Source organism: Leopardus geoffroyi, chromosome C3 (assembly GCF_018350155.1).
Source record: "Leopardus geoffroyi isolate Oge1 chromosome C3, O.geoffroyi_Oge1_pat1.0, whole genome shotgun sequence".
NCBI classification, from domain to species: domain Eukaryota; kingdom Metazoa; phylum Chordata; class Mammalia; order Carnivora; family Felidae; genus Leopardus; species Leopardus geoffroyi.
The window spans coordinates 129,959,385-129,983,833 of NC_059338.1; the positions used below are offsets into that span (position 1 = coordinate 129,959,385).

The 24,449-nt window shown below is 37.4% G+C and overlaps 1 protein-coding gene across 4 annotated transcripts in view; it reads right to left on the minus strand.

Moving 5' to 3' along the window:
- Positions 1–1,210: 1,210 nt before the first annotated feature.
- The window catches only part of GDAP1 (ganglioside induced differentiation associated protein 1), a 47,171-nt gene continuing 23,932 nt past the window's right edge, over positions 1,211–24,449 (minus strand). The window contains exons 1-6 of one of the 4 annotated variants that reach the window (XM_045454849.1): positions 20,652–20,864; positions 19,745–19,937; positions 9,782–9,955; positions 8,450–8,544; positions 5,411–5,525; positions 1,211–4,407 (exon numbers count right to left, since the gene is read on the minus strand). In XM_045454849.1, the coding sequence (XP_045310805.1) occupies positions 4,025–4,407; positions 5,411–5,525; positions 8,450–8,544; positions 9,782–9,955; positions 19,745–19,937; positions 20,652–20,768 (1,077 nt within the window). In that variant the 5' untranslated portion in view covers positions 20,769–20,864 and the 3' untranslated portion in view covers positions 1,211–4,024. Of the gene's footprint in view, positions 4,408–5,410; positions 5,526–8,449; positions 8,545–9,781; positions 9,956–19,744; positions 19,938–20,651; positions 20,865–24,449 lie in introns of those variants that run through there. The other 3 variants (XM_045454851.1, XM_045454850.1, XM_045454852.1) reach the window with 3 other exon arrangements.

Below are 24,449 nucleotides of genomic sequence, written 5' to 3' on the forward strand. Positions count from 1 at the left end.
CCCATATGTCAGTCCTTCCTCTCTCCTAAGACAAAATCCAGGGCTCAACTCAAATGCAAGTAATCTAAGATATTTCTTTCATCAATGCACTACCCTTCTAATCCATGAAGTGAGTTCTCTTTCTCTCCCCTATCCATTTTCACAATGTCATACACAATTAAAACTATTATCCTCACTCTAGAAATTATACTTCCTTACTTGGTTTGGAACCCTATTTAGTGTTGGGTTACCACAAGTGTGGTAAACTAGAAAATCAAAACATTCTGATATGAATACATAGAGAATAACAATATAAATGAGCCAAATATTTGGCATAAACAATATGAAGGTTATGACTAAATATCAATTCACTCATTGCATTAATTTGACTTTTGTGTCCATACCATGGTGTCTTTTCCTTTTCTGAGCATATGACATCATTTGCCTTTCCATGGGTAGTCAATATTGTTGCTTTTTGACTTGCTAGCAAATTCAGGGAAAATAAAGTCAATTAGGTTCTCATTTGCTTTGTTCATTGTAAAATAAAAGTAATATTCAGTTTCTTTTGATGATTAGAATAATGGTTAAGCTTCGCAAGTCTAGAAATATGGATGGTAACTTGAATATCCATAACCCATAACTCAATAAAAGAGCTCTATCAAAAATATACATAAATATCATAAAAGTAATCTTTGAAACCCAGTAAAAATGTAACAAAACTATTTTGAAAAAACAATATTCTCTTGGTATTTATCATTTTCATGCCTATCCCATTAGGTAGCTGCCAAATAATCTCTTTAATGGTCAACAGCAATATGTTATTCTTTAAGCTGACACTCATTTTAATGATAAAATTGTGTATTTAAATAAATCATGAGTCAGTAATTGTTATAAGGAAAATATGCCATCTTGTAAGCTAAATATATTGAATACCTAATTTCTGCTTATTTTACTCCTTCCAATTAGCACAATATACTTTGATTTTAAATGAAAATAAATCTTGGGGTTTTTTTTTGTTGTTTTTTGAGAAAGTGAGCAAGCATGAGAGGGGCAGGTGCAGAGAAAGAGGGGGACAGAGGATCCAAAGTGGCTCCACACTGACAGCAGAGAGCCCAATGCAGGGCTCAAACCCACAAACCCTGAGATCATAAGCCAAAGTTGGACACTCAATCAACTGAGTCACCCAGGTGCCCCAATAAATCTGTTTTCTCAAAAAAGATTACAAAATTGGTACTTTTATAGTTCATATTGATTATCCAATTACTTTTATTGATCTTACAAGTAGAATAGTATCTTGATCTATTACATTAAACAACACCAAAATATCTACAACTCTGGTGTCAATATTAATAATAACTAAAAATCAAGCAAGCATTTATAACTATCTGCAATTAAGGAAAACAGATTCAAAAGGCATATAATTGCAATAACAATAAAATAGTATTTATGTATTAAGACATACACAGCCAACCTGAATTTAGTACCTCAGACATTTTTATAATTATGATATTTATACAAACTTTGGAAACTGAGGAGCACACTGGCCAGTCACCAATGATCTTGAAACAAAATAGATAAAAGTGCTTATTTTGCTAATAGTATATGTTTAGCTCTTTAGTTTGACATTGTGTGGTACTGTTATCCCTTCTAAAGCATTAGAAATCAATACTACCATGTGCCTCAAGCTTTTGTACAGATGAATGATCTGATGAAGATGCCCTCATTTCAGAAACTAAGGTCATTAATGTTTATCTTCACTTGAGCAATTTTAGGTTTGCTGAACCTAAAGAATGCCCGATCTCAGACTACTATGTGAACAGTGGCATCTAGTGGTCATTATGTCCCCTAACATTTTATAAGTCTAAACCCATGGGTATGCATGAAACAAGTGAAATCACCATGATGCATCATCTTTAATATTGACACAAGCATATTTCCAATGAAACCGTATCAGAAAATTATACTTCCCAGTAGACTTTCTCTGATTCAGTAAATTTAAGGAAAAGCCAGCACTGGGCTTCTAATCTTTTTTCTTGATCAACAACATTTACATAGGTAAATACCCTTTGTAGATTTTTATAAAAATCCAACTTTGTCTTCTTCATGTCTGAATTCTTGCTTCTCGCAGGGTGATATAAAGATCTCTGAAACACTATAAACTACTGAATAATCAGTTTTGTGGCTCTTTTATGAACATAGGGATTGGAATGTTCCAGCAACAAACAAATCCAACTACTCTATATGACAGTGCACGGGAGGGGCAAAATTAAGACATCCTAAAAGCTGCCAGTCTGTTCGTTATTATTGGATTAAGTTTCCACTGAGATGTTATCAATTTTTGTAAACAAGGAACATCCATTTCCTCAAGATTTTCTAAAAACAACTGATTCATGAAATGGAATTATAGACTCATTTTACCATCAAAAGTCATTGTTTCCTAAGTTTGACTGTTTCCTATTAATAAAAAAAGTCAGTACATTCTTTGGCTATTTTGCCGAGCCAGCCTGAGGCAATCCAAGCTTTTGTTATTTTCTTGAACCTTAGCTCATCATTCTCTATACATACTTCCTGCCAGAGACCTAAAACTATCCCCCCAATTCCTTTCAGGGCAAATGCCAGGGAAACTGTATCTTGCTGTCACCATGAAAAATTTTTCCTAAGCACAAACTGTATGATTCCATAGTTGTTCATGGGATACACTGAGATTATCCCTTCCAGATGGACTGAGGTACCCCTGAAATGCCTAGACACACATGAAGAATACAAGTGGACATCACTATTGGCTTATTTCATTTCCCCTAATGGGCTAAGACTATACTTTTCTCTTTCTCTTTAACTTTTTCTTTCTCTTTAACCTTTTAAGGCCCTGCTAATAACAATAAACAGATGCAAGGCCTAGACAACAGTTTTTTAACACACCAGCTTCTTCAAAATCAGAATAAGCATATTTAGTGCTCCCAGATCATTCAAACACCTACTACCTAGCCACGTGCCACGCTAGGGATTAGCAGGGACCTTCACCTGACTCCCACTTGTGTGCTAAAAGAGGCTGTAGAAGCCAAGACCCCCAGTGACTGGAGAAAACGGTCCATAGGAGTGATATTTCTCAGGCAACATTCAATTAGGGAACTATGAGGAAAAGAAAGGAACCATTTTATATCATGTAAATGCTAAGCAGAAATGTTCCAGTAGGCATTTCACACCCAAGTACATAAGCGGTTAATCTTATTAAAATAATGAGTGTGATTCATATGCATTTAAAATTAATACTAAGGTCAGATGAGGAGCTCTGAGTGTAAAGCCCAGGGTTTTCTCCAGTCCACTCTCCCAGTAACTCCCTAGTCTCTTCCCAAGTTTCTCAATTACAGGAAGATATGTGGGCAATGGCCACAAGTAGTCAAATGTAATGTTTACTAAGGGGACAGGCAGCCATGAATTGTGTTGGAGGCACCTGGCAGTTGCCTTCTACCGCTCTTCACTATACAGACTTCTTTTTCCCTCTTGTCCTTCTCCCTGTTCCCTTTGTGTTACTTATTTCTGCCTGAAGCTAACAGTGATCATATGACGTGCTGCTGTGCCCCTGCCACTATCTGAACTGGTTTAAAACAAAGGTGATCTCTGAATTTCCAGTGGAAAATGTTGCTAACTACTCAACACTCAGCACATCCAGATAGTCTCAAATGAACAGCTATGGGCAATCACAGGCTATTACTGTCTGCTTATAGTAAGAACCTTCTCCCCCAAAATAATTCAGAACTTGAACTGACATTTTGAGTTGAAGGTCTGATTCTCTGTCACATTTACATTATCTTGACCTTGCACATTTTAAGGATGGATTAGTTCAGGTTTTCAAATAAGTGACCTCAAAGTTACCAGCCCACAAAAACACTTTCATTATCTCCTCTCCCCACATAAACTATCCAAAGAGTAAAGTAAATTATGCTTTTTACTAATTGCCCAGGGTCATTCTCCACTGGGCCTGGAAGAGTGGACAAGGGTCTAGTTGAATAGCTGGATGAGTTGCCACCATGAGATCCCTACAAGCCTAGAAATAATTTGGTCTGGGTCTAAGTGCTAATATCATGCTGCCAAGTCTCTTTCTGAAAAGCATAAAAGCAAAATATCCCATTCCTGCAAGCAAACCAACCACAAGGGTGGTGCCAAGAACTTTTGGGGCCCTTTTCTTGGCCACCCGGAACGCTGTTGGCAGCACTGCAGAGATTAATATATTGTTGACATGTCCTAAAACCTTGTTAAATGTTTTTCTCTTCAAGACACGTTCGTAATAGGTTTCCAAGTTTGGTCGCTTTCCATTTCCCCAGTTTCTCCTCGCAAACCCCAGGAACTTCAGCCGATGCAATGTGACAGCAAGTGAAACGTCTGCCAGGGTGAAGGATTCTCCGCAGAGCCAAGGCTGGCGGCCCTCTTCTAATCAGAGAAAGGGACACGGAGAGTTAGGGGCAAGTGCTGTACAGAGAGACTCTGGCTGGCATCTTTTATCTCGGTCTTGAGGGCAAGTGTGAGTACAGCAAACGATGAAGTTCATGGTACGTTTTCTTGACAATCAAACTCAGCAAGTAATTGTATCCTAAAACAAAGCCCATGCCAATGTATCCCAAGCTAAGGTAAATTTGCTTGATATCTGTCAGTCACCTACATCCCTGGGTCAAACTAGAGCCATTTGAGCTCAAAGCCTTTCATTTTCAAAAGGATTCTGAGGAAGTGAGAGCCTCCAACCCAGAGGAGTCAACAGATCTTTCTTCCTGGTTTAGGAAAACAGCAGATAAGCTTTAGAAACACCCATAAAATTGGGCCTGAAATGTCATTCAAGTGACTGCTGCTCCTAGTTACTTATATAAAGCAGAAGTTCCTATTGGGAAGCAACTTTCACATAACATGGTCTTCAACTTTGTTGCCAATTAGAATGGCACAAATGGTCCATGTGCATGTACCTGAGCAATGGCTTGGTGATGCACTTAAGCCCCAAAGTACAATACACGGATGCTCACCAGCCAACCTGCAGATATACACAGACCAGGACCTGTTTTATACTCCAGATTGGAAGTACTGTCCCTGCCCAGAAAAAAAACTAGTGGGACCATTCAAGCAACTACTCAGGTTATTCAACCAAATGAACTACTGTAATTACAAATGTGTGAAATGGGCTAAGTAGGAATCTCCCAGCTATAACTTCAAATTGTGCGGAAAAATCCTCCACCAGTCACATTTCACATATACACAGACTGGGATACCGTGAGATGCCTGGGTTTTGCTGAGTTCAGTACTATTGTTGCCATGATCATTTAAACTGCCCATGAATAAAAATAATAAAAACAGATTACAGGATGTTTTTGGCAAAATCTAAAAATATTCCCATAAATAGCCTGGTGTCCAGCAAAAGAGAAAAAAAAACCCACAAATGAGAACCTACCTGGAGTTTCTTCATTTCTTCTTTGCAACTCAGTTTCAACCTGATCCAAGACTTTCTCCAATTCATCAAGAATTTTCTTCAAATATTTGACATTGTCATGGTCAAGAAGTTTTGACTAATTAGCAAAAATAACAAAAGAGGTTATTGATGCCTGCAAAAAAACAATCAATATAGAGCAAAGCAGATATAAACTCTTCCAGAGCTGGAGTCTATTTATTCGAGACAATGAGAAGATACAGAATAATGTTAAAGCAAAAGCAAACTTGAGGGAAAATACTCTGGCTTGGAGAATACTCCACGGGCCAGATCCAATGCTCACTGGCAACCCCTGTGGGACCAGTGGACCAGAAATGGCAAGGAATATGAGGGGCACAAAGGGACTCCTCTCAACCCCAACTAATGAATGGAACTTCAGCAGCTTTCGAGGAATGAAGGACTGAAGGGTCAGGCACGAGGAATGCAGAGAATTAAGGAAGAGTGGGTTCCTGAGAAACGGGAACTCTTGCACTTTTGGTGGGAATGCAAACTGGTGCAGCCACTCTGGAAAACAGTGTGGAGGTTCCTCAAAAAATTAAAACTAGATCTACCCTATGACCCAGCAATAGCACTGCTAAAATTTACCCAAGGGATACAGGAGTGCTGATGCATAGGGGCACCTGTACCCCAACGTTTATAGCAGCACTTTCAACAATAGCCAAATTATGGAAAGAGCCTAAATTTCCATCAACTGATGAATGGATAAAGAAATTGTGGTTTATATATACAATGGAATACTATATGGCAATGAGAGAGAATGAAATATGGCCTTTTGTAGCAATGTGGATGGAACTGGAGGGTGTTATGCTAAGTGAAATAAGTCATACAGAGAAAGACAGATACCATATGGTTTCAGTCTTAGGTAGATCCTGAGAAACTTAACAGAAGACCATGGGGGAGGGGAAGGAAAAAAAAAAAAACTTAGGCAAACCATAAGAGACTCTTAAAAAAGAATAAACTGAGGGTTGATGGGGGGTGGTGGGGAAGTGGATGATGGGCATTGAGGAGGGCAACTGTTGGGATGAGCACTGGGTGTTGTATGGAAACCAATTTGACAATAAATTTCATTAAAAATAAATAAAGGCAAAGATAATTCTATCAAAAAAATTCTATCTCTTCTTTCAAAGAGTGGAAAGTAAGGGGTGCTGTGTATGAAGTCATTTCCTTTGAGAAGCTCCCTTAGCTAAGATAAGATGACAGAAGATGGGAGGTTGAGGAGGGCGAAGAGTGTTGATGTTGGCTACATTTTTAATTTTTTTTTAACGTTTATTTTTTAGACAGAGAGACAGAGCATGAACGGGGGAGGGTCAGAGAGAGAGGAAGACACAGAACTGGAAGATGGCTCCAGGCTCTGAGCCATCAGCCCAGAGCCCGACGCGGGGCTCGAACTCACGGTCCGTGAGATCGTGACCTGAGCTGAAGTCGGACGCTCAACCGACTGAGCCACCCAGGCGCCCCAGATGTTGGCTACATTTTTAATGTGCGAGAAGCATGCATGTGTTCTTGGACCATGAGGAAAGAATCACTAGAGAGAGAAAGGCTGACTGTAACTGATGAATCAAAGCCCACGGCCTCCTTAGGAGGCAGACAAGTCAAAATGGATTAACTGAAAATGGATTAAAGCCTTGAACATAAGATTTAAAACTAGAAAGCTCCTAGAAGGAAACATAGGTGGTAATCTCCTTGACATAGGTCTTGGCAATAATTTTATGAATCTGACACCAAAAACAAAAGCCACAAAAGCAAAAGTGAACAAGTGGGACAGCATCTAACTAAAAAGTTTCTGCACAACAGAGAAAACCATCAATAAAATGAAAAGGCAGACTATTAAATGGGAGAAAATACTTGCAAATTACATGTATGATAAGGGCTAACGTGCAAAATATATAAAGAACTCCTAAACACAATAACAAAAAAAAAATCTGATTTTAAAACGTGCAGAGGATCTGAACAGACACTTTTCCAAAGAAGACATACAGATGGCCAACAAGTACATAAAAAGATGCTCAACATCACTAATTATCAGGGAAATGCGAATCAAAACCACAAGATATCACCTCACACCCATTAGAATGGCTATTATCAAAAAGGCAAGTAATAAGTGGTGGGAATGTAAACTGGTACAGCCATTATGGAAAACAGAATAGAGGTTCCTCAAAAAATTAAAAACAGAACCACCGGGTGATCCAGCAATTCTACTTCTGGGTATTTATCCAAAAAAAAAAAAAAAATGAAAACACTAACTTGAAAAGATGTATGCACCCCAGGTTCTTTGCAACTTCATTTACAATATCCAAGATATGGAAACAACCTAAGTGTCCATCCATGGATGAATGAATAGATGTGGTATATACACACAATGCAGTATTATTCAAGCATAAAAAAGTGAAATTTTGCCATTTTCAATAACATAAATGGACCTCAAGGGCATTATGCTAAGTAAAATAGGTCAGACAGAGAAAGACAAATACTGTGGGATCTCTCTTATATGTGATATCTAAGAGCAACAACAACAACAAGACAAAACACCAAGCTCACAGAGACAGAGAACAGATTGATGGTTGCCAGAGGTGGAGGTTAGAGGAGGAAGAAATGGGTGAAAGATAAAAAGAAAAAAAAATGAGGGAGGGGAGTATATATAGAATAAGCTTGCCAATTGCCTTATTGGTATTAAAAAACAAAAGTCAAAGGTCTAGCTAAGTGGAATACCTGAAGTGACAGATTCCCAGTACACATTATGAACTTGCTTTTTACGTTTTATAACTTTCCTTGGCAACCAGCATGGGCAATACCTGCCTTTTTATAGGCAACCGTCATTAGGTTTGAATATCAAATCTAACAAAGAAAACTTCTTTCTAAAAGCAGAGCATAAGCCAAAGGTAACATGCACTGGTGACCTGCAATATTTAAGTGAAGATGTTCTAGAAATAGTGATACTTTACCAAAAGTGGAACATTTAATACAAACAGTGGATGTCAATTGAGGACAGCCTGGCTTACTCACTTTAAGTCGCTTCTGTTTTGCGATGTATGCCTCTTGTAAATCCGGGTTTTCTTCAGCAAGTTTTTTCAGTTCAGATTCTGTGTTACCAATTTGGCCTGAGAACAAAATCATTTTTGAAATAGTAAGTTATTTCCTCCCTTGTACACAAGAAACAAGAAGAAACTGGGAAACTCCATGGTAAGAACACGAGCTCTGGGATTCACCCCCTCCCTCTGCCATGGTCTTACCCTCTCTGTGCCTCAGTTTTCTCAAATGCAAGAAAATGCTTCAGTTTTAATTTCAGTTTTCTCAAATGCTTCTCAGAGCATCTGCTGCATAGGCTAAGGATTAAATGTGAGACACCCAGGAAAGCACTCAGAGCAAGGCCAGCACATTAGAAGTGCTCAGTGCTCAGTAGTTGTTCTATCTTTCAATACCTTTCAAGTTTTCTATAATGGATTTCTATATGAAGGGAAGGCAAAAGACTCATTTGAAAAAATATTAACTCTAAATGATGGAATTATAGTCAGAACACTTGTTTCAAATCATATAATGAGTATTTATGTAGGGAAGGAGGAGGAACAAGAAGGTAAAGTGGGAAGAGGAAAAGGAGGACGGGGAAAGAAGAGGAGAAAAAGGTGGAAAAGTACAAAATGAAAGAAAAGTAACATTAAAAGAATTATAAAGGTGAGATGATGTAATGGAAAGAATGTAGTTTCTGGAATTAGAAGATCTGCATTTGAGTGTTTCTAGTCAAACATCCCCAGAGTCCGACCACAGCCACCTTCCCTTACTTTCCTATCCCAGTCACATGTGCCATAGAGCACATCTCCTTCTCCACATCCCATGCACTGACCATACTCTGTCCTCAGAAAAGGAGAGAGCTGGTTATCACAACTCAAATCAATCCCAAATCATTGAATTTAGAGGTAGAATAATGGTTACACAGCCTGCAGTCTGGCTCCCTTGCGTAATGAAACAAGAATTAAGGACAAGAAATGTGAACTCAATTCCCCTTAATCCCCAGCAGTTTCCAGATTTCATGATTCTTAGTCCACATGTCTGTTAGAACATGTTATGTTCTTTTCTTTTCCACAGGCCTCTTTTCTGAGTTTTATCCAAGCGTGGCCCTCAAGACTAGGAGCTGGAAAATCAGCTCCTATAGATAATAAAAGTCCAGCTGAACAGCTGAAGCACATATTAATCTAGTGCATGGATCAAATCTGCAACATGAGCATCCATGCAACAAACTCAACAACCCTGTGCCCAGGTCTTCATGAGATGTGCCAGGTCTCAAAAACGAATTAAAAGAAATTTGAGATAGAATTCCAAGTCTTTAAGATCATTACATACTGCGAATCCTTGTGGTTGCATAAGCTGGGATCATGGAGTCCACAGTTAGCTCAGGATGTAAAATGCAGCCATGTGTATAGGCATCCATTGGCAATGAGTCAAGAAGTTCTCGATAATGTTGTACCCGTGGATAATACATGCTTCCTTTATCAGGCATTAACTTGGGTGTTTTTTCTAAAAACATATATACAAACATTGAAGAAAAAGTTACAAATGAGATGTTACATCCAAAAGCAAAATCAAAAACCCAAATCTCCTCATCAATGTTTTCAATATTATATCAAGGCATTTAAAAGATGGTATCTCCCCCGCCCAGATATTCAAAATTTGAAATGGGCAGATGTACGAGGCTAGATCCCAAACGATGATCACACTGCAGTTCTCTCACTTCTCTACCTTACAAATTGCTACTCAACCCTCAAGGTCCAGTTATTTATGCCAACTCCTCTGTGGAACATTCCCTAACATCCTACAACCACCAATATCTGATTGGGTCAAATGTACCTCCTCGGTACATGCAAAATACCTTGTACGTATACCTTCATGGCCTTATCACCTTAATTAGTTGTTTGTATCTTTTTGACCCATGAGCTTCTTCAGGGCAGGGAGCCTATGACCCAGGGTCTACCACAGTGTCCATTATACTTTAGGCCATTGATAGAGGTTGGTTAGGTGAATGAAAGACCATTATGGAAAGATAAACAAGGACCACTCTTTCTGAGGTTCCAATTAATACCAAGAGTAGCCCTGCTGATGCTAGGTGAATGTGAATTGACAATCTTCACAGAATTCACCATGAATTTCTAGTATTTTATCTCTAGAAAGTGGGTTCTGCATGAATCCTCATGTGCTGGTTAAACTCTAGACTACTTGAAGGCAGGGACCATGTACTGTTCTCTGTTGAGTTCCCAGTGCCCAATATAATGTTTGGCCCATAGTAGGTGTTCAGTAAGTTTCAACTAATGAACATATTCCCAAATTTCTAGTTGCTATAGAATGTTTGAGCTGGAGAAGCTCTGCAGCAGTGAACAAAGACACTGAGACATAGAGGCTGAGGCATTCTCCCCAAGATCCCACAGCTAATTAAAGGCAAAACAACAACTAAAGTCAGTAAGTCCTAATGCAGTGCTCTGTCTTATAACATCATTGTAACATCTCTAAAGGGTTCACAATTCACAGATTATCTAAAAAGAATAAATATGAACCAAATGATCCAAAGATCAGGGCTATGTCTCTTCAGAATCACTTCTTACTTTTGACCCTGAAACAGGCCCTGAAAAATGCCAACAAGCTTATTCCAACAAGTAAAAAGAACAGCCTCAATTTTATTAATTTATTTCTTAGTTTGGGTTATTTAATTTAGAATCCTTTTGAGCACCCCACACTCATTTATAAGTGTTGACAATTCAGAGTTGGTTGCAGAGCATTTCAGACAAGATCTCATAATGCCATAATCCAAGTGGAACAAGTTTTTTAAGCCAACAGACTATTTCTGACTCTCTAAGAAAAAATAAGATGGATTACTCCTCAAATCAGCAGACAAATATCTAATTTCCTGCTGGGAAGTCCAACTCTGAAATCTACATTGGAATAACTGAGAATGAAGTGTCAGCCACATACTGCTTGTCAACAGTGAATTTACCTGACTAGAGCATACTTCCTTGGTGATCTTTGAAGATTTCAGTTTATCACTAAGATCCCAACCAATGCATGGTAGAAATTTCCATGAGGACAACAGACTGGAGTCCTTCTCAGGCCCTTGAAATACTAAAGAGTTCTTAACCTAATGTCCTTAAGTGCATACAAGACATAGGATTGCAAAGGAAATTGATTATATTGAAATATATTTATCAAATTATTTTCAAATTATAAAACATTAGTATGGGTGCCTTTTTTTAACACATTAACAATATCTAGAAGCAGGTCTAATAACTACCATAATTTCAAAGTAATTATGAGCATAAGTTATTTTTAAGATATCTACAGTAACTTGATATGCTATGAACATATCTGTGATTTCTATTGGTAACAAAGTCACAGGCACTCCTGATCAATTGCTGTGGTTTATCCCTACACTAGAAATGAAAGGAAGTAATGTTTCTGTTGGAAATTAGTGAAAATAAAGATATAATAATTTTTCTCCTCTAGGATCTCAAATCTCCTGAATGCTATTCATAGACCACTAAGGGCAACAGTTCTCAAAGCGTGGTCTAAGAATCCCTGGGCTTCCCCAAGACACTCTCAGGGGGTCCACAAAGTCAAAGCTACTTTCATAGTAATACTACAATGTTAATTGGTTTTTCACTCCTATTCTCTCTCAAGGATACACCAGAGTTTTCCAGAGGCTACCGGACATGTGATGGCTCCATCACTCTGACAGTTAATGAGGTGTGGGCTTATGTATTTGCGTGTTTCAAATTTTTCTGTTTTAATTTCTAATTTGGTAAATGTTGATAGATACAGCCCACAGAAACTAAAGCTCTCCAGTGTTCTCCATAACTTTTATGATAAAGGGGCCTGGAAACCAAACAGTTCAAGAACCACTGCTCTGAGGGTCCAAAAACCTCAAGTTAATAACCAAAAATGGTACAGTATTTTAAAATGCTTACAAGTGGTTAAATTTATGGCCAGTGGCTCAGGCTACTTTCTGGTGCCAGGCCTGGGGCATGTCTTCAGAAGAGCATACCACTTCCTTCTGGGAAAGTGAATAAAAGCAGGAAAAACACTGTCTAGTAATTGCTTTCTGGGGAAGTTCCATCTGCCTATGCCTGAGTTCTCAAAGGAATATAAATGTTTAAATCCATGAAAATACGTTTCTTCTACTCAAGGCACCATTACAGTACAACTATCTCCTCTAACACTTTGTCAGACAGACCATAAAATATCCACGGAACCAAAGCTCTCATCCAGCCTCAGGGCCTCTCTTCCAGGACCTCCAGAGCAACACCTGCCATGTGTTGTCATTGTCCTCCTCAACACCAAAGCACAATAGTGTCCACTGCCTCTGGAAACAGTTTTTCAAAAACCAATTGGGAATTTCCTTTTAATTATACAGATCTTCCCTCTCACTCTCATTCTATTTTATGTTTCAATCCTTCCATAAAGCATTTGTGTTAGAACACTAAAAGGAGAAGGAGAAGAAGAAAAGGGATCACCTGGCTAGCTTAGAGCTATGCAACTCTTGATCTTGGGGTCATGAGATTGAGGCCCACGTTGGGTGTAGGGAATGATTGAATGAATGAATGAATGAATGAAAAAATAAATGAATGAATGAATGAATGAATAAAAACTGTTCTTGCTATTCTACCTCAGTCAGGGAAGCAGGCATTGAAAAGAGTTTCCAGCATTAGGGAATAGGGTTGCTGTACTGGAAACCAGGATTAGTGACTAAGCTGGAAGAAAAAATAAGAATAAATGAATAAATTGGCAGAAGACCTGACTTCCTAGAAGAACTGAGTAGGGGACAAAGGCAGGTCTTGTATTGCACCAAAATTTTGGCAGCAAATTAGAAACAGACGGGTAGACACAAAGCAGAAATATGAGATAACGAGAGAAAAACATAGTTTTTTAAAACCAGAAATAAAAGACACAATGCAAGTGTTCTGCAGCTATTTAACAGGGACAAACAGTTCCCCACATTCTCAAGTCCCTACACTGCCTTGTAGAATAACCATGGCCTTGAGCCATTAAAAAAAATTACATTGTTTATATTACATTGTTTACCCAAGAGCAAAAATTTAAAAGAATTTAGGGTCTTACAGGCTAAGCTTCCATTATTTTACTACATTGACTGCTCTGATTTCCTACGTTCCCCAGTGATGGCAGACAAAGAAGGCATAATTATGTCTTGTTTTCAAGAAAGACTTCCCCCTAGGTCTATTTGAATAATTTTCAGTTCTTACTATTAGTAGTTCAATGAAAACAGACCTCATTTCTATCTTTACCCCTTTGCTGATTTTTTAATTTTACTTATTAGATCACTTTGTGATGACATCGATATATAAGAAAGTATGCATCATGTAGCAGAAAAAAAAACTGTACCCTTCAACTAGTCAAACACCAGGCTATTAAAAAAATATAATAATGTAAATAAGTTATAACCTGAGGCAAAAGTTATGGTTACAAACTGACTACAATTCAAAGCTGTTACAACTTTGGAATGAGAACAATCAAATCTAAACACAGATGAGGAAAAAACACATAATGTCAAATTATAGAAGTTCACTATATGCAGTCTTGATCTGCTGAGACAGAGACAAATTTATACCATCATTTTCAATAAGCTTTATACCTTAAATGTTTAACTTCTCTTTATTGGTATTTAAGGCTTTTAACAGAAACATTTGTAATTGGGAGCAAAACTCCTTTATCAGACAGTTTGTTCCAATTATTGTTTGCACATAATATAGAACTAGAGTCTCTGCATTTTGACACCCCTACCTGTCCACTGAAATTGGACAAATCAAAGAGGGGAGAAAAGGTTACTTTTTAAAGCCACTTTCATTGGCACAATCATGAGTTTTAAAAGGTTCATTTTCTTTTCCTTACCACATATTTTCTCCACACTTGGTTAGAACCTTTGTGCTAGTCTACAATTTCAGTAGATGTGCTAAAATACATATAAAGTAATTCAACTATTTATGAGAGGCTTTTATTAATATACAAAAATATTGTATAATTGGAATAATTGGAAACCCTTACATAAATAACTTTTTAATGTAACAGTGACTTCAGAATTAATGTTCTTTTTAAAAATCTGAGTTGATATTCAATAGATATTGACAAAGATTTTATCTACAAAATATATTTCCTAATAAGACTTATATACAATATTTTAATATCATACCAGAATACTTTATTTCCAAACCAAATTCCATTTCCTAAGAATAAATGATGTATATACAGACCTAAGGTATCAGATATGATCTTCAGAGAACTGTTCTATATTAAATTACCAAAATTCGATATCACCATATGAGATCCTTGATTCCAAGTTACCACTGGGTCATTTGGCAATAATAAATAGTAATGTTCTAGTATTTTGTAGTTATTTCATACTCATTTTTTCAAGTTATCTAGAGGTCAGATTAAATTCACTGAATGAGGTTATGAACAGTATTAGAAATATCCAGATTTTTAAATCTATATTAATAGTGCATATATTCAATTGTTATATCCACTGTTCCTGAGTTTCCCTAGTTTGCTTCATATCATGCCTTACCTAGTTTAATGAATTTCATGCTTTAATATATCTACTCTTCTTTACGTGCACAAAGAGAAATAGGTGTCATGTATGTGAAAAAGTCTGTAAAAGTGAGTAGTAATAGCACATGCATGTAGTAAAGATAGGTTTGGTACTATTTTCAAGTTTATAGAATGAAACTATCTTTTTAGATTAGTAAGATTCCAATGATTAGGAATCTTTGAAATATTCCAGGTCCTTGCGCCAATTAACACCCCCAAAAAATAGCTACTAAAAGAATAAAGAGATTGTTCTTCACCAGCCCTTGGTTGAGCAGCCATAACTGAATACTTCTAAATTCTTTGTTTAACCCATGTTCTGACCTCAAGAATAACACTGATATCTACATCTATAGCTTCTTTCAAAAAAAAAAAAAAAAAAGCCATCATCCAATTTAGATATTAACTATTTTTAGGCTAAGACTTGAAAAAGATTGCCTTGGCTACCAGATTTCTCCCCTAATACTATTAGCTATCTAATGGACTTATCCCAAAAGCATAAGGATGCAAATAGCGATTATATACAAATGTTGAGAAATGTCTACAGGTCAGCAAGCCATCATTTTTAGTACAATTTCTAGCTGGTAAGCAAATAAGGTATGACAACAGCAAAAGAGATACCAGTTGACTATACTCTTCAGGTGAATAAATTCACTTAGAGTCTCCTCTTATAACCATGGGCAACTATACATCTCATGAAATCAATTCACTCATTATTCTAAGTTGTAAATGTTCTTTTAAGTTCCACTCATAATTGAACAAAATGTTGCATATTCTGACCAGTTCACAATTTTCCATGTTCCAGATAGAACCTATACTTTTAAACCAACTTCAGATCATACCAGCCTTTTATTATTAGCTTAAATTACTGATAACTTTTTAGCAAGCTAGGTCTCCCATCCTTCATTAATGCAGCTGATTTTTAAAAATAAAATTCACATACTACATTCAGTCTTGTTAAACTTCACCTTAATTATTTTTCCCTTTTATTGTTCCATGACAAACATTTCACAAGCTAGCCATTAACTATCCCAGCTTTTGTCATCCCTTATTTCCACAATGTCTTATTCAAGTCATTTATAGAATTGTTAGGCTCAAGTCAGAGAACAGAAACCTATAAGGACATCAGTAGAGATCCCTGTCCAGGCTCACGTCTATTTTCAAAAGTTCATTTTAATCATTTTAATGATTCATTTTAATCATTCAGAAGTATTAATTAAGCTCCTGTTAAAGAGCTTATATGAAGCACTATATGAAGAACTGGGGATTCAGCTGTTAGTGAGACAGACACTGCTTCTGACCTTATGGTGTTTACTGTGGTCTACCAGTAATTGAAATAAATGTAATAAAATTATATAGGATAAATCTTTAGCTAAATGGGCAACATGTGTAAGACATTTATAAATAAATATTCTTCAATATGGTGGTTTGAATGTACATCACTTTTATCAGCCATATTTGGTCCTTCGTTCCACAAGGGTATCTTCTGAGACAATCTGAAGTGCTCTACTTAAACCAAGATACGTTATATCTAGAACCATGCCCAGTACACAATAGATTCTTTTTTTTTTTTTTTTTTTTTTAGGTGTTAAAGCCATTCTTCAGTAATGTAAAACTTAGGCTGGTTCCTTTTAACGGAGATACTCAAAAGTTATATATGTGTATAGATATATATAAAATTATATATGTGTGTATATATAAGTAATTTATAGTGCTGCTTAAAGCTTAAGCAATTAACACACAGTAATTTGCATTAGTGCTTCTGAGACTTTATATATGAATCACTTAAGGATCTTGTTAAAATGCAAATTGTGATTCAAGAGATCTGCAGTAGAGTTTAGGAGTCTGCATTTCTAACAAGTTCCAGGTGATATCAATGCAGCTGGTCAATGGAACACACTTTAGCAAGGATTGCTAGAATTCACTTTACCCCATCCTTGACAATTAGGATAGTAATATCTGTCTTGTCTGGTTCTTTTCCTAATATCCATAAGTTCTTAATGACAAATATAAATTATCTTAATGATAATTGTGATAACCCACACATGTTTATTTTTTATTTTAATACTTTGGGATAAACTTCATCTGTAGACTACCTTTCATTTGGAGCGTCTGGGTGAATCAGTCAGTTGAGCATCCAATTCCTGGTTTCAGCTTAAGTCATCATCTCGGGGTTCATAAGATCAAGCTCTATACTTAGCACGGAGCCTGCTTAGGATTCTCTCTCTCCCTTTCTCTCTGCCCCTCCCCCATTCTATCTCCCTCTCTCAGAATAAATAAATAAACATTTAAAAAAGAACTAAATAGACTAGCCTTCATTTATATAACTGTTTTCTTGCTGTCTTCATATCTAAGGGTTTGGGGTCCCTTAATCTTCTTTTAACTCTTCCCAATGGAGTGACTAATTTCCTGGGAAAGAGAAAAGAGTGAAGTAAGAGTTTATTGGACTTGCTTTATCTCTGCAATTGATAAAGCTCTATCACCTAATCTAAAAGGATAAACAGAGAAGTCAAGTCACCAAGTATATGCAACAAGTTAGCCAAAACTTCAGACTAAGAGCTAGGAAACTTGATTGTTTATTCTATTGGTATAGCCAGAGTTAAAGTCCTTAGTTTCCATATTTTCATCTTAACATTTAGCCCACAGTGCCTTCTCCTCTGATTCCATAAGTAGTAAGAAGAAGAATTTAATATTTCCCTTCTTTGAGTAGGGCTCAGAATGTATTTCAGTTTTGTTTTTATACAATCAAAGTAAAAGAAAAAGCCTAACAAACACTTTAAGAAAGCCTAATAATCATCATTACCATGTTGTAAAGTAACATATTTTATATTACTGAATATCTTAGAGAAGAAAGAATGCAAGAAGAGAAGGAAGAAGTGGAGAATGGTTAGCAATAGTAGTTCAAAGGATGCCAACAAGATATTTAAGTATGATTTTCCATTTATGTATCTTTTGGAGACTTTTGATGATTTAAAACAGAATTATTATACCATGATTTTGCTTTATTCACATTATAACCACTTCTCTCAAGAAATACAAATTACTTAACAGACCTGTCCATTTCCAAAAAGCTCAAGGTTGAGAAAAATTGTCTTAAATCAATTTGCCACCATTTTCAGTACTGTCCCCAGCATATAGATATAAAGAATAGGAAGTAATCATAAAGGAGAAACAGTTCATGACACTCTTTGGTTTAAGGGTGCCTGGGTGGCTCAGTCAGTTAAGCATTTGACTCTTGGTTTCAGCTCAGATAATGATCTCACAGTTCAAGAGGCTGGGCCTGTGTCTGGCTCTGTGCTGACAGCGTGGAGCCTGCTTAGGATTCTGTCTCCCTCTCTCCCTGCCCCTCCCCTGCTCTCTCTCTCTCTCTCTCTCTCTCTCTCCCTCCCTCTCCCTCTCTCTCTCTCTCTCAAAAATAAATAAACTTTTTTTTTATCTTAAAAAGAAAATAACTCTTTGGCTTACACCAATGGCCAACTCTAATTAAAACCTCCAATCAGAATCCTAGGAAACCAAACACTCGGAATAAGAATAGGGGCAGCCCACTGTCAATCTAATTCCCTGGGGTTCCCTCTACACACTTATAGGTCCCATACCTATTTTCCTTCTAAGTACCTCAGGCACTTTTTTAGCCTAGTAAGTTCCTTTCTCAGTTTCCAGTAATGTGGGGTTATATTCTGGTTTTATCCTGCCCAGTTAACATCAATGTAACTAGTGGCAGATGGAAAGCAACTAGATCTCATGTAGCTTCTTTTTCAGAAGAGCACTCAGCTGAAAGCTAGGAGCCTTCTGTTCTCTCAGTTGTGCCAGTGATCAACTATATGATCTTTGGCAAATATTCAAGATATAGTTCATCTCAAAGGATTGTCATCAGGAGCAAGCAAGATGATATACAAGTGGCAATGACTATGGGAGACAGCTGGTATAAAATGAAGGTATGGATAGGAAAGACCTGCATCCCAGCCCCACTCTGCCATTAAATATCTGCATTACCAAACAAAGGCAACCGCTTTGTTTCTCTTTCCTCATGTACAGTGGGAATAACTAGTCCATCATGCCTGTCTCAGATGGGTTCTTTTGAAGACTAAATATAACAGAATTATAAAGCACCTGACATAAAACAGGCTGTCAATAAATGATTATTACTTAAAAGCATTTTACAAAGTTAAGTCTTAAAATTCTTCACAAAAGATATAAATTTAAACTATAGAGCAAAGATCTCCACATACACCAACATTCTATTCTCCCCTGCCTGCATTTGATTCCCCTTTTTTTCTCCTATGGTGTTTAAGGTGGAACTATTTGGTAGACTATATAAAGCTGATTTTCATAGTGTACATTTCAAATAATTATGAACTTTTACTTCAAGGCTAAAAATTCATCACCACAAACCACACACCTACAGAGGTGTTTTGGAAGTGAATTTAAAAGGAAAGTTCCAACATTAAAATTTGTAGTTTATATAAAATCTTTTAAATGGAGTTACACTGGCTTACATAAAATTTATGGTATTGACCTATTTTATATTTGTGTGCTTATGGAAATGGAAAAGGTTTTTAGCATGAAACCATCATCATAAAACCAAAAAAGGAAGGAAGGAAGGGAGGGAGGGAGGGAGAAAGGAAGGAGGGAAGGAAGGGAGAAGGAAGGGAGAAGGAAGGGGGGACATATATATTTGTGTTGAAAGTAAATCCAAGAAATCACAAATAGCCTTAACATTACCATCCAGGAAAGTCTGTTCAAGATAATCAATGATCTGAGTGGCCTCACAAATAATGTTTTCCCCGTGGATAAGGACAGGCACTTCTCCAGTTGAGTTCAAACGCATAAACCAAGGCTCATTGTGCTCACTCAGGGGCAGACTTACATCATGTTCCTCGCACTTCAATGCCTTTTCAGCAATTACCAATCGCACCTGAAAGAGTTCATACTGGTTACTACAACACATGTAGGCTTTGAATTAAATGACATCCTGGATACCATTAAGCAGACTTTCTGTGCTTCCCTACGTTATTAATATTCTCCACATTCTTTTTAACTATTCTTAGTCTAGGAATTAACAAGTGAAATATATTCTAGCATCTTACTCATATAAATTAGGATAATAAAATAAGGAATGAAAAAAATTCTGGCTATATTTATTCCACAGTGACTCTCCATCACCACTACTATCTTTGCGTCCTAAACCTAATTATGTGTCCTCCCCAGACAAGAATCTGATATATAGATGTGCTAGGCCTTGTTGACGAGAGCGAATGCATACCAGAAAGAGTAAAAGAAGGAACTGTAAATTATGCATGCGGTTGCACGAAGGAACTTCCCTCTGCCTCACTCCCCTAAGCCGAGGGGACAAGGCCTCCTGCCCGAATACCTAAAGTGATGCCTTTTTTTTTTTTTTTTTTGTCGCATCTCATGAGTGGCAAAGCCTGAGTCATACCCTTTCCATCCCAGACTGATCATCCGTGCTCGCTCGCAGCGCGCATCCCTGCCCTCAGGGAGCGCCTGCCCGGGTTAGGGCTTTAGAGGCCTACTTGCAGATGCGCCGGAGTACCCGAGAGAGCCCTGAGGGAGCTGTCCCGGTGCTGAAACCCGAGCCGCGCCGCCCGCCCCAGCAGAGGCCTGTAATTACCTTTTGAGAGCTGAAAGAATGTGTCCAGTGGTACAGAATGAGCCTAACCTCCGCGTCCGACTTGCCTTCCGCCATCAAGGGCGCGCCCCCTCTCTGCTCGTCCTGCTTCCGAGCCATTTTGGGGTGCGCTAGTAGGGCCTTGCCCGTCGGCCCTTTATTTCTCCCACCCACACTGCCCCGCAAAGCGTCGTTAGTTTTTCCGAGTTGCCGCCGGGATCCGGGAAAGATGGGTTCGCGCGGACGAACAGACCACTGGGAAGTGTAGTTTCACCGGCAAGAAAGCTGCAGCGCCGCGTCCGCCGAGATGCGGGCGTGTCTGCGCGCCTGGAAGTCTCTGGCGTGTGGAAGACACATGGAAGGCGAAAGTGGATGTGTTTGGGGAAATAATCTAAAATTAGAGTCCCTGAATACTAAAGTTAGTAATGAATAATGTTGAGTGCAAATTACTCATTGGTTTGGTAGGGTGGAGTAGAGGTTGCTCACGTATAAAAGCAGCAACTTCCTAGGATACTTAGGTTTCCTCTTGGAGGGTTTGTGCCCCAAGCGGAAAGGAAGCTCTGGTTGACGAAACAGGGTGAAGATCCGTGAGTTTTCATTACAAGATGCTCTTATGGAGTCATGCAAAGGAATAATAATAAATGATAATAGATCTCATAACCAACGACGACTTAAAACAGCCTAGTTGTTAAACACAGAATTTTTAAAGCAGAACTACCCGGATTCATGTACTTGTTTTTGAAGTGGAGGTGATAATTCTCTTTAACCCATAAGGTTTTCCTGACAAATAAGTAAATACAATGTTAAACCCTCAAAATAGCCTGACATGATGTAGACAATAATATTCACAAGTTCGGTTGCTTTATAATATCCTCTTCATAGCCAGAGTGAAAACCATAATTTTATACTAGTTATTATTATAGACCTCTTAAAATTTGGCATAATATTAAATTAATAAAAATTCTCCATTAGCCAATGTGTTAATATGACCATAAAATGAATGTTTGTATAACTCATTCAGTAAATCCTTACTGAACACCTACTACATTCCAAGCAATGCAGTAGGCTCTGAGAATACAAAGACCGGGCACTCAAGAAATGTCTGGTGGCAGAGACAACGATATAAATAGACAACACAATAGAGATGAGAACTGTCAGCCTTAGAATGAACACAAGGTTCTATAAGAAAAGAGAGGCAAGTATGCAACTCAGGTCAAAAAGGAAAGACAAAATCTCATGAGGTCTTTCCTCCCCTTTACAACACTTCACTGTTGTTCTCTATAATTCTTTTATAATTTTTAAAGATTTTAAAATGCCTTTTTATGGATATAAGCTATGGGTTAATAAATTAATTAATATGTTAATTCAATATGCAAAATGACCCTTACCAAACTTGTTTGTTTGTTTTTTTTTAATCAGTTCATTCTTTATAGTAGAAGAGGGAAAAGTAAGACTTTGAAATGAGACAGAGTGAGGTTTAAATTCTGGCTCCACCCCTAACTTGACCTCTCCTGAGACTTCACTTTGTCATGTGTAAAATATGGATATATAAAAATATATGGCTGCTGTGGGAATTTAGTAAGAGAATGTATATAAAGCACTTAGGATATTGCCGGTTGATGAAAGTATATGTGGAAACTTCCTCCATGAGATTAAGAGGGCATAATATACTTTCAAAATTTTTACAACTACCTATATAATCCTCCATTTCCATTCCTCTTCAGAAAAAAACTTCCTTTTAAATTCTTCAACTTCAGTTTCCAACAAATACTATACAGTTACCTTTCTTTAATTCACTCGCCTCACTATCTGAATAGAATCAACACTCTTGGCAGCTCTTTTGTCACTTGCTGCTGAAAGCATTCTCACAATAAATCTCAGGTCTGTCAAACACTGAGTACTTTCTCTATCATATCTTCCACAAAGCCATATAGCAAACACTGAATGAACTGATCCATTACTGTGTGGGTGTTTAATGTTAAGTATTCATAGATGTCTTTGGGAGTACAAATGTATACATAGCTTCTGAAGGGAAATTCATACATATGCATCAGAAACCTTGAAAATGGGCATAACTTCTAACCTAACTATTCTTCTATTTTCAGTTTAACTAAGGAAGTAACTTTTAGCAAATCCCAGCAGATGGCCCTAAAATTCTACTTTCTCTTTCGTCAGTGGTAATAGAAATTTTAGCTAAGCACATACCTGCTGAGAATAAAGACTGCATGTCCCAGGTTCCATCGCACCTAAATGTGACTTTATGACCACATTCTAATAAATGGGATGTAATGGACATCCCATAGGGCAAGTTATGGGAAGTTTTCTTAAGCAAACTGTTAGTCCTGTGCCTCTTCTTCTTTATCCCATCCTGCTTCTGGGAGGGTGAATGCTGATTTGGACCATGAGGGGTGGGACCACATCCCAGGGATGACCAAAGCCATGAGCTGCAGGGTAATTGAGCCCCTAAGGACCTGGGAGCAGAACCAACCACCACACCAATCTCAGTCTGCAAACCTCCAATTATTAGCTAAGCCATTGTAATTTTTTGTGATTACCAGGTGCTATTGCCTTAACCCATCCTCACGAATATATCAATCTTGTAAAATACAGATGGCTTTTATGTCTTTATGCTTGTACATATAGTAATTTTTCTATAAACAGATATGTGTTGCTTTTACCTCTTAAAGATGTGAATATTAAAACAACATCATTAAGTAAACAAGATAAGGAACATTGGTGGTGTTTGGGGGTTTTGTTCTGTTTTAATCATGCTACGGGTAGGAAAAAAACTGTTACATCTTTACTCATTGATCCATAATTCCTGTTATTTTCCATCCCACTAAAATCCACTTGTAGGTTATATGAAAAATTTATTATCCATTCACTTGTTTATTCAGAGATTTGACTAAATTGTGTATATATTCTGTAGCTGTGTGTCCATAATAATAGATCGTGGGTTCCTGGAGAACAGCAGCCAGATAAAGGTCAATTTATCTCTTCAATATGCATTGTTGATCTTGTCCCAGGAACAGTGCTAGATGCAGAAGACAAGGAGTTCAAACTCATAGTCACTGGGAACTCAAGTGTGAGGAAAAGAAATGAGATTTCAACATATGTGGTAATTGCTTTGATATTTAGGAGATTATGGTAGGAATACAGACAAGGCACCTCATACAGATGGTCTTCCCAGAAGAGGTGATGATCTTTACTGTAACTAGTACCATAGTAGTGCAATTACCAGTATATCCATTGTTATGCCGCCTCTGGCTCATACAGGCTCTTGAGAGCTGATGGTTACATTTTCAGGAATTTTACAAGCTGGATGTTCAACCCAGCCATTACTAAAAATTATATAAAATTGAACTGCATTTAAACGAATGATTTTTAAAATAAAGCTAACAAGAACTCAAAACTCCTATTTTGTTAATTATTAATTATACTCTTGAGTTTATTTATGTCTCTTATATCTGTGATGGAAATCATATATAAGGGTGTGCTACAATGCATCCCTTCCTAACTCCCTGTTCAGGGATGTCATGTTAGTAACTTGAAATTAGTCATGGTAGGGGTATTGACACTACAGAAATCAGCAAGTAGTATATATAATGTGTTTGTTTGTTTTTTTTCAAGAAAGTTGGTTTTTAAATATTTACCAGCACACCACTGAATGCACCTATTTAATATTTAATAAACTGTCTTGATCAGGAGAACTCTAAGTATATTTGTGAATGCATACATTTGTATATTAATTTGTACTTGGTACCTTTCCCAATCGGCTTTAGTTCTGCTTCCTTCTCCACT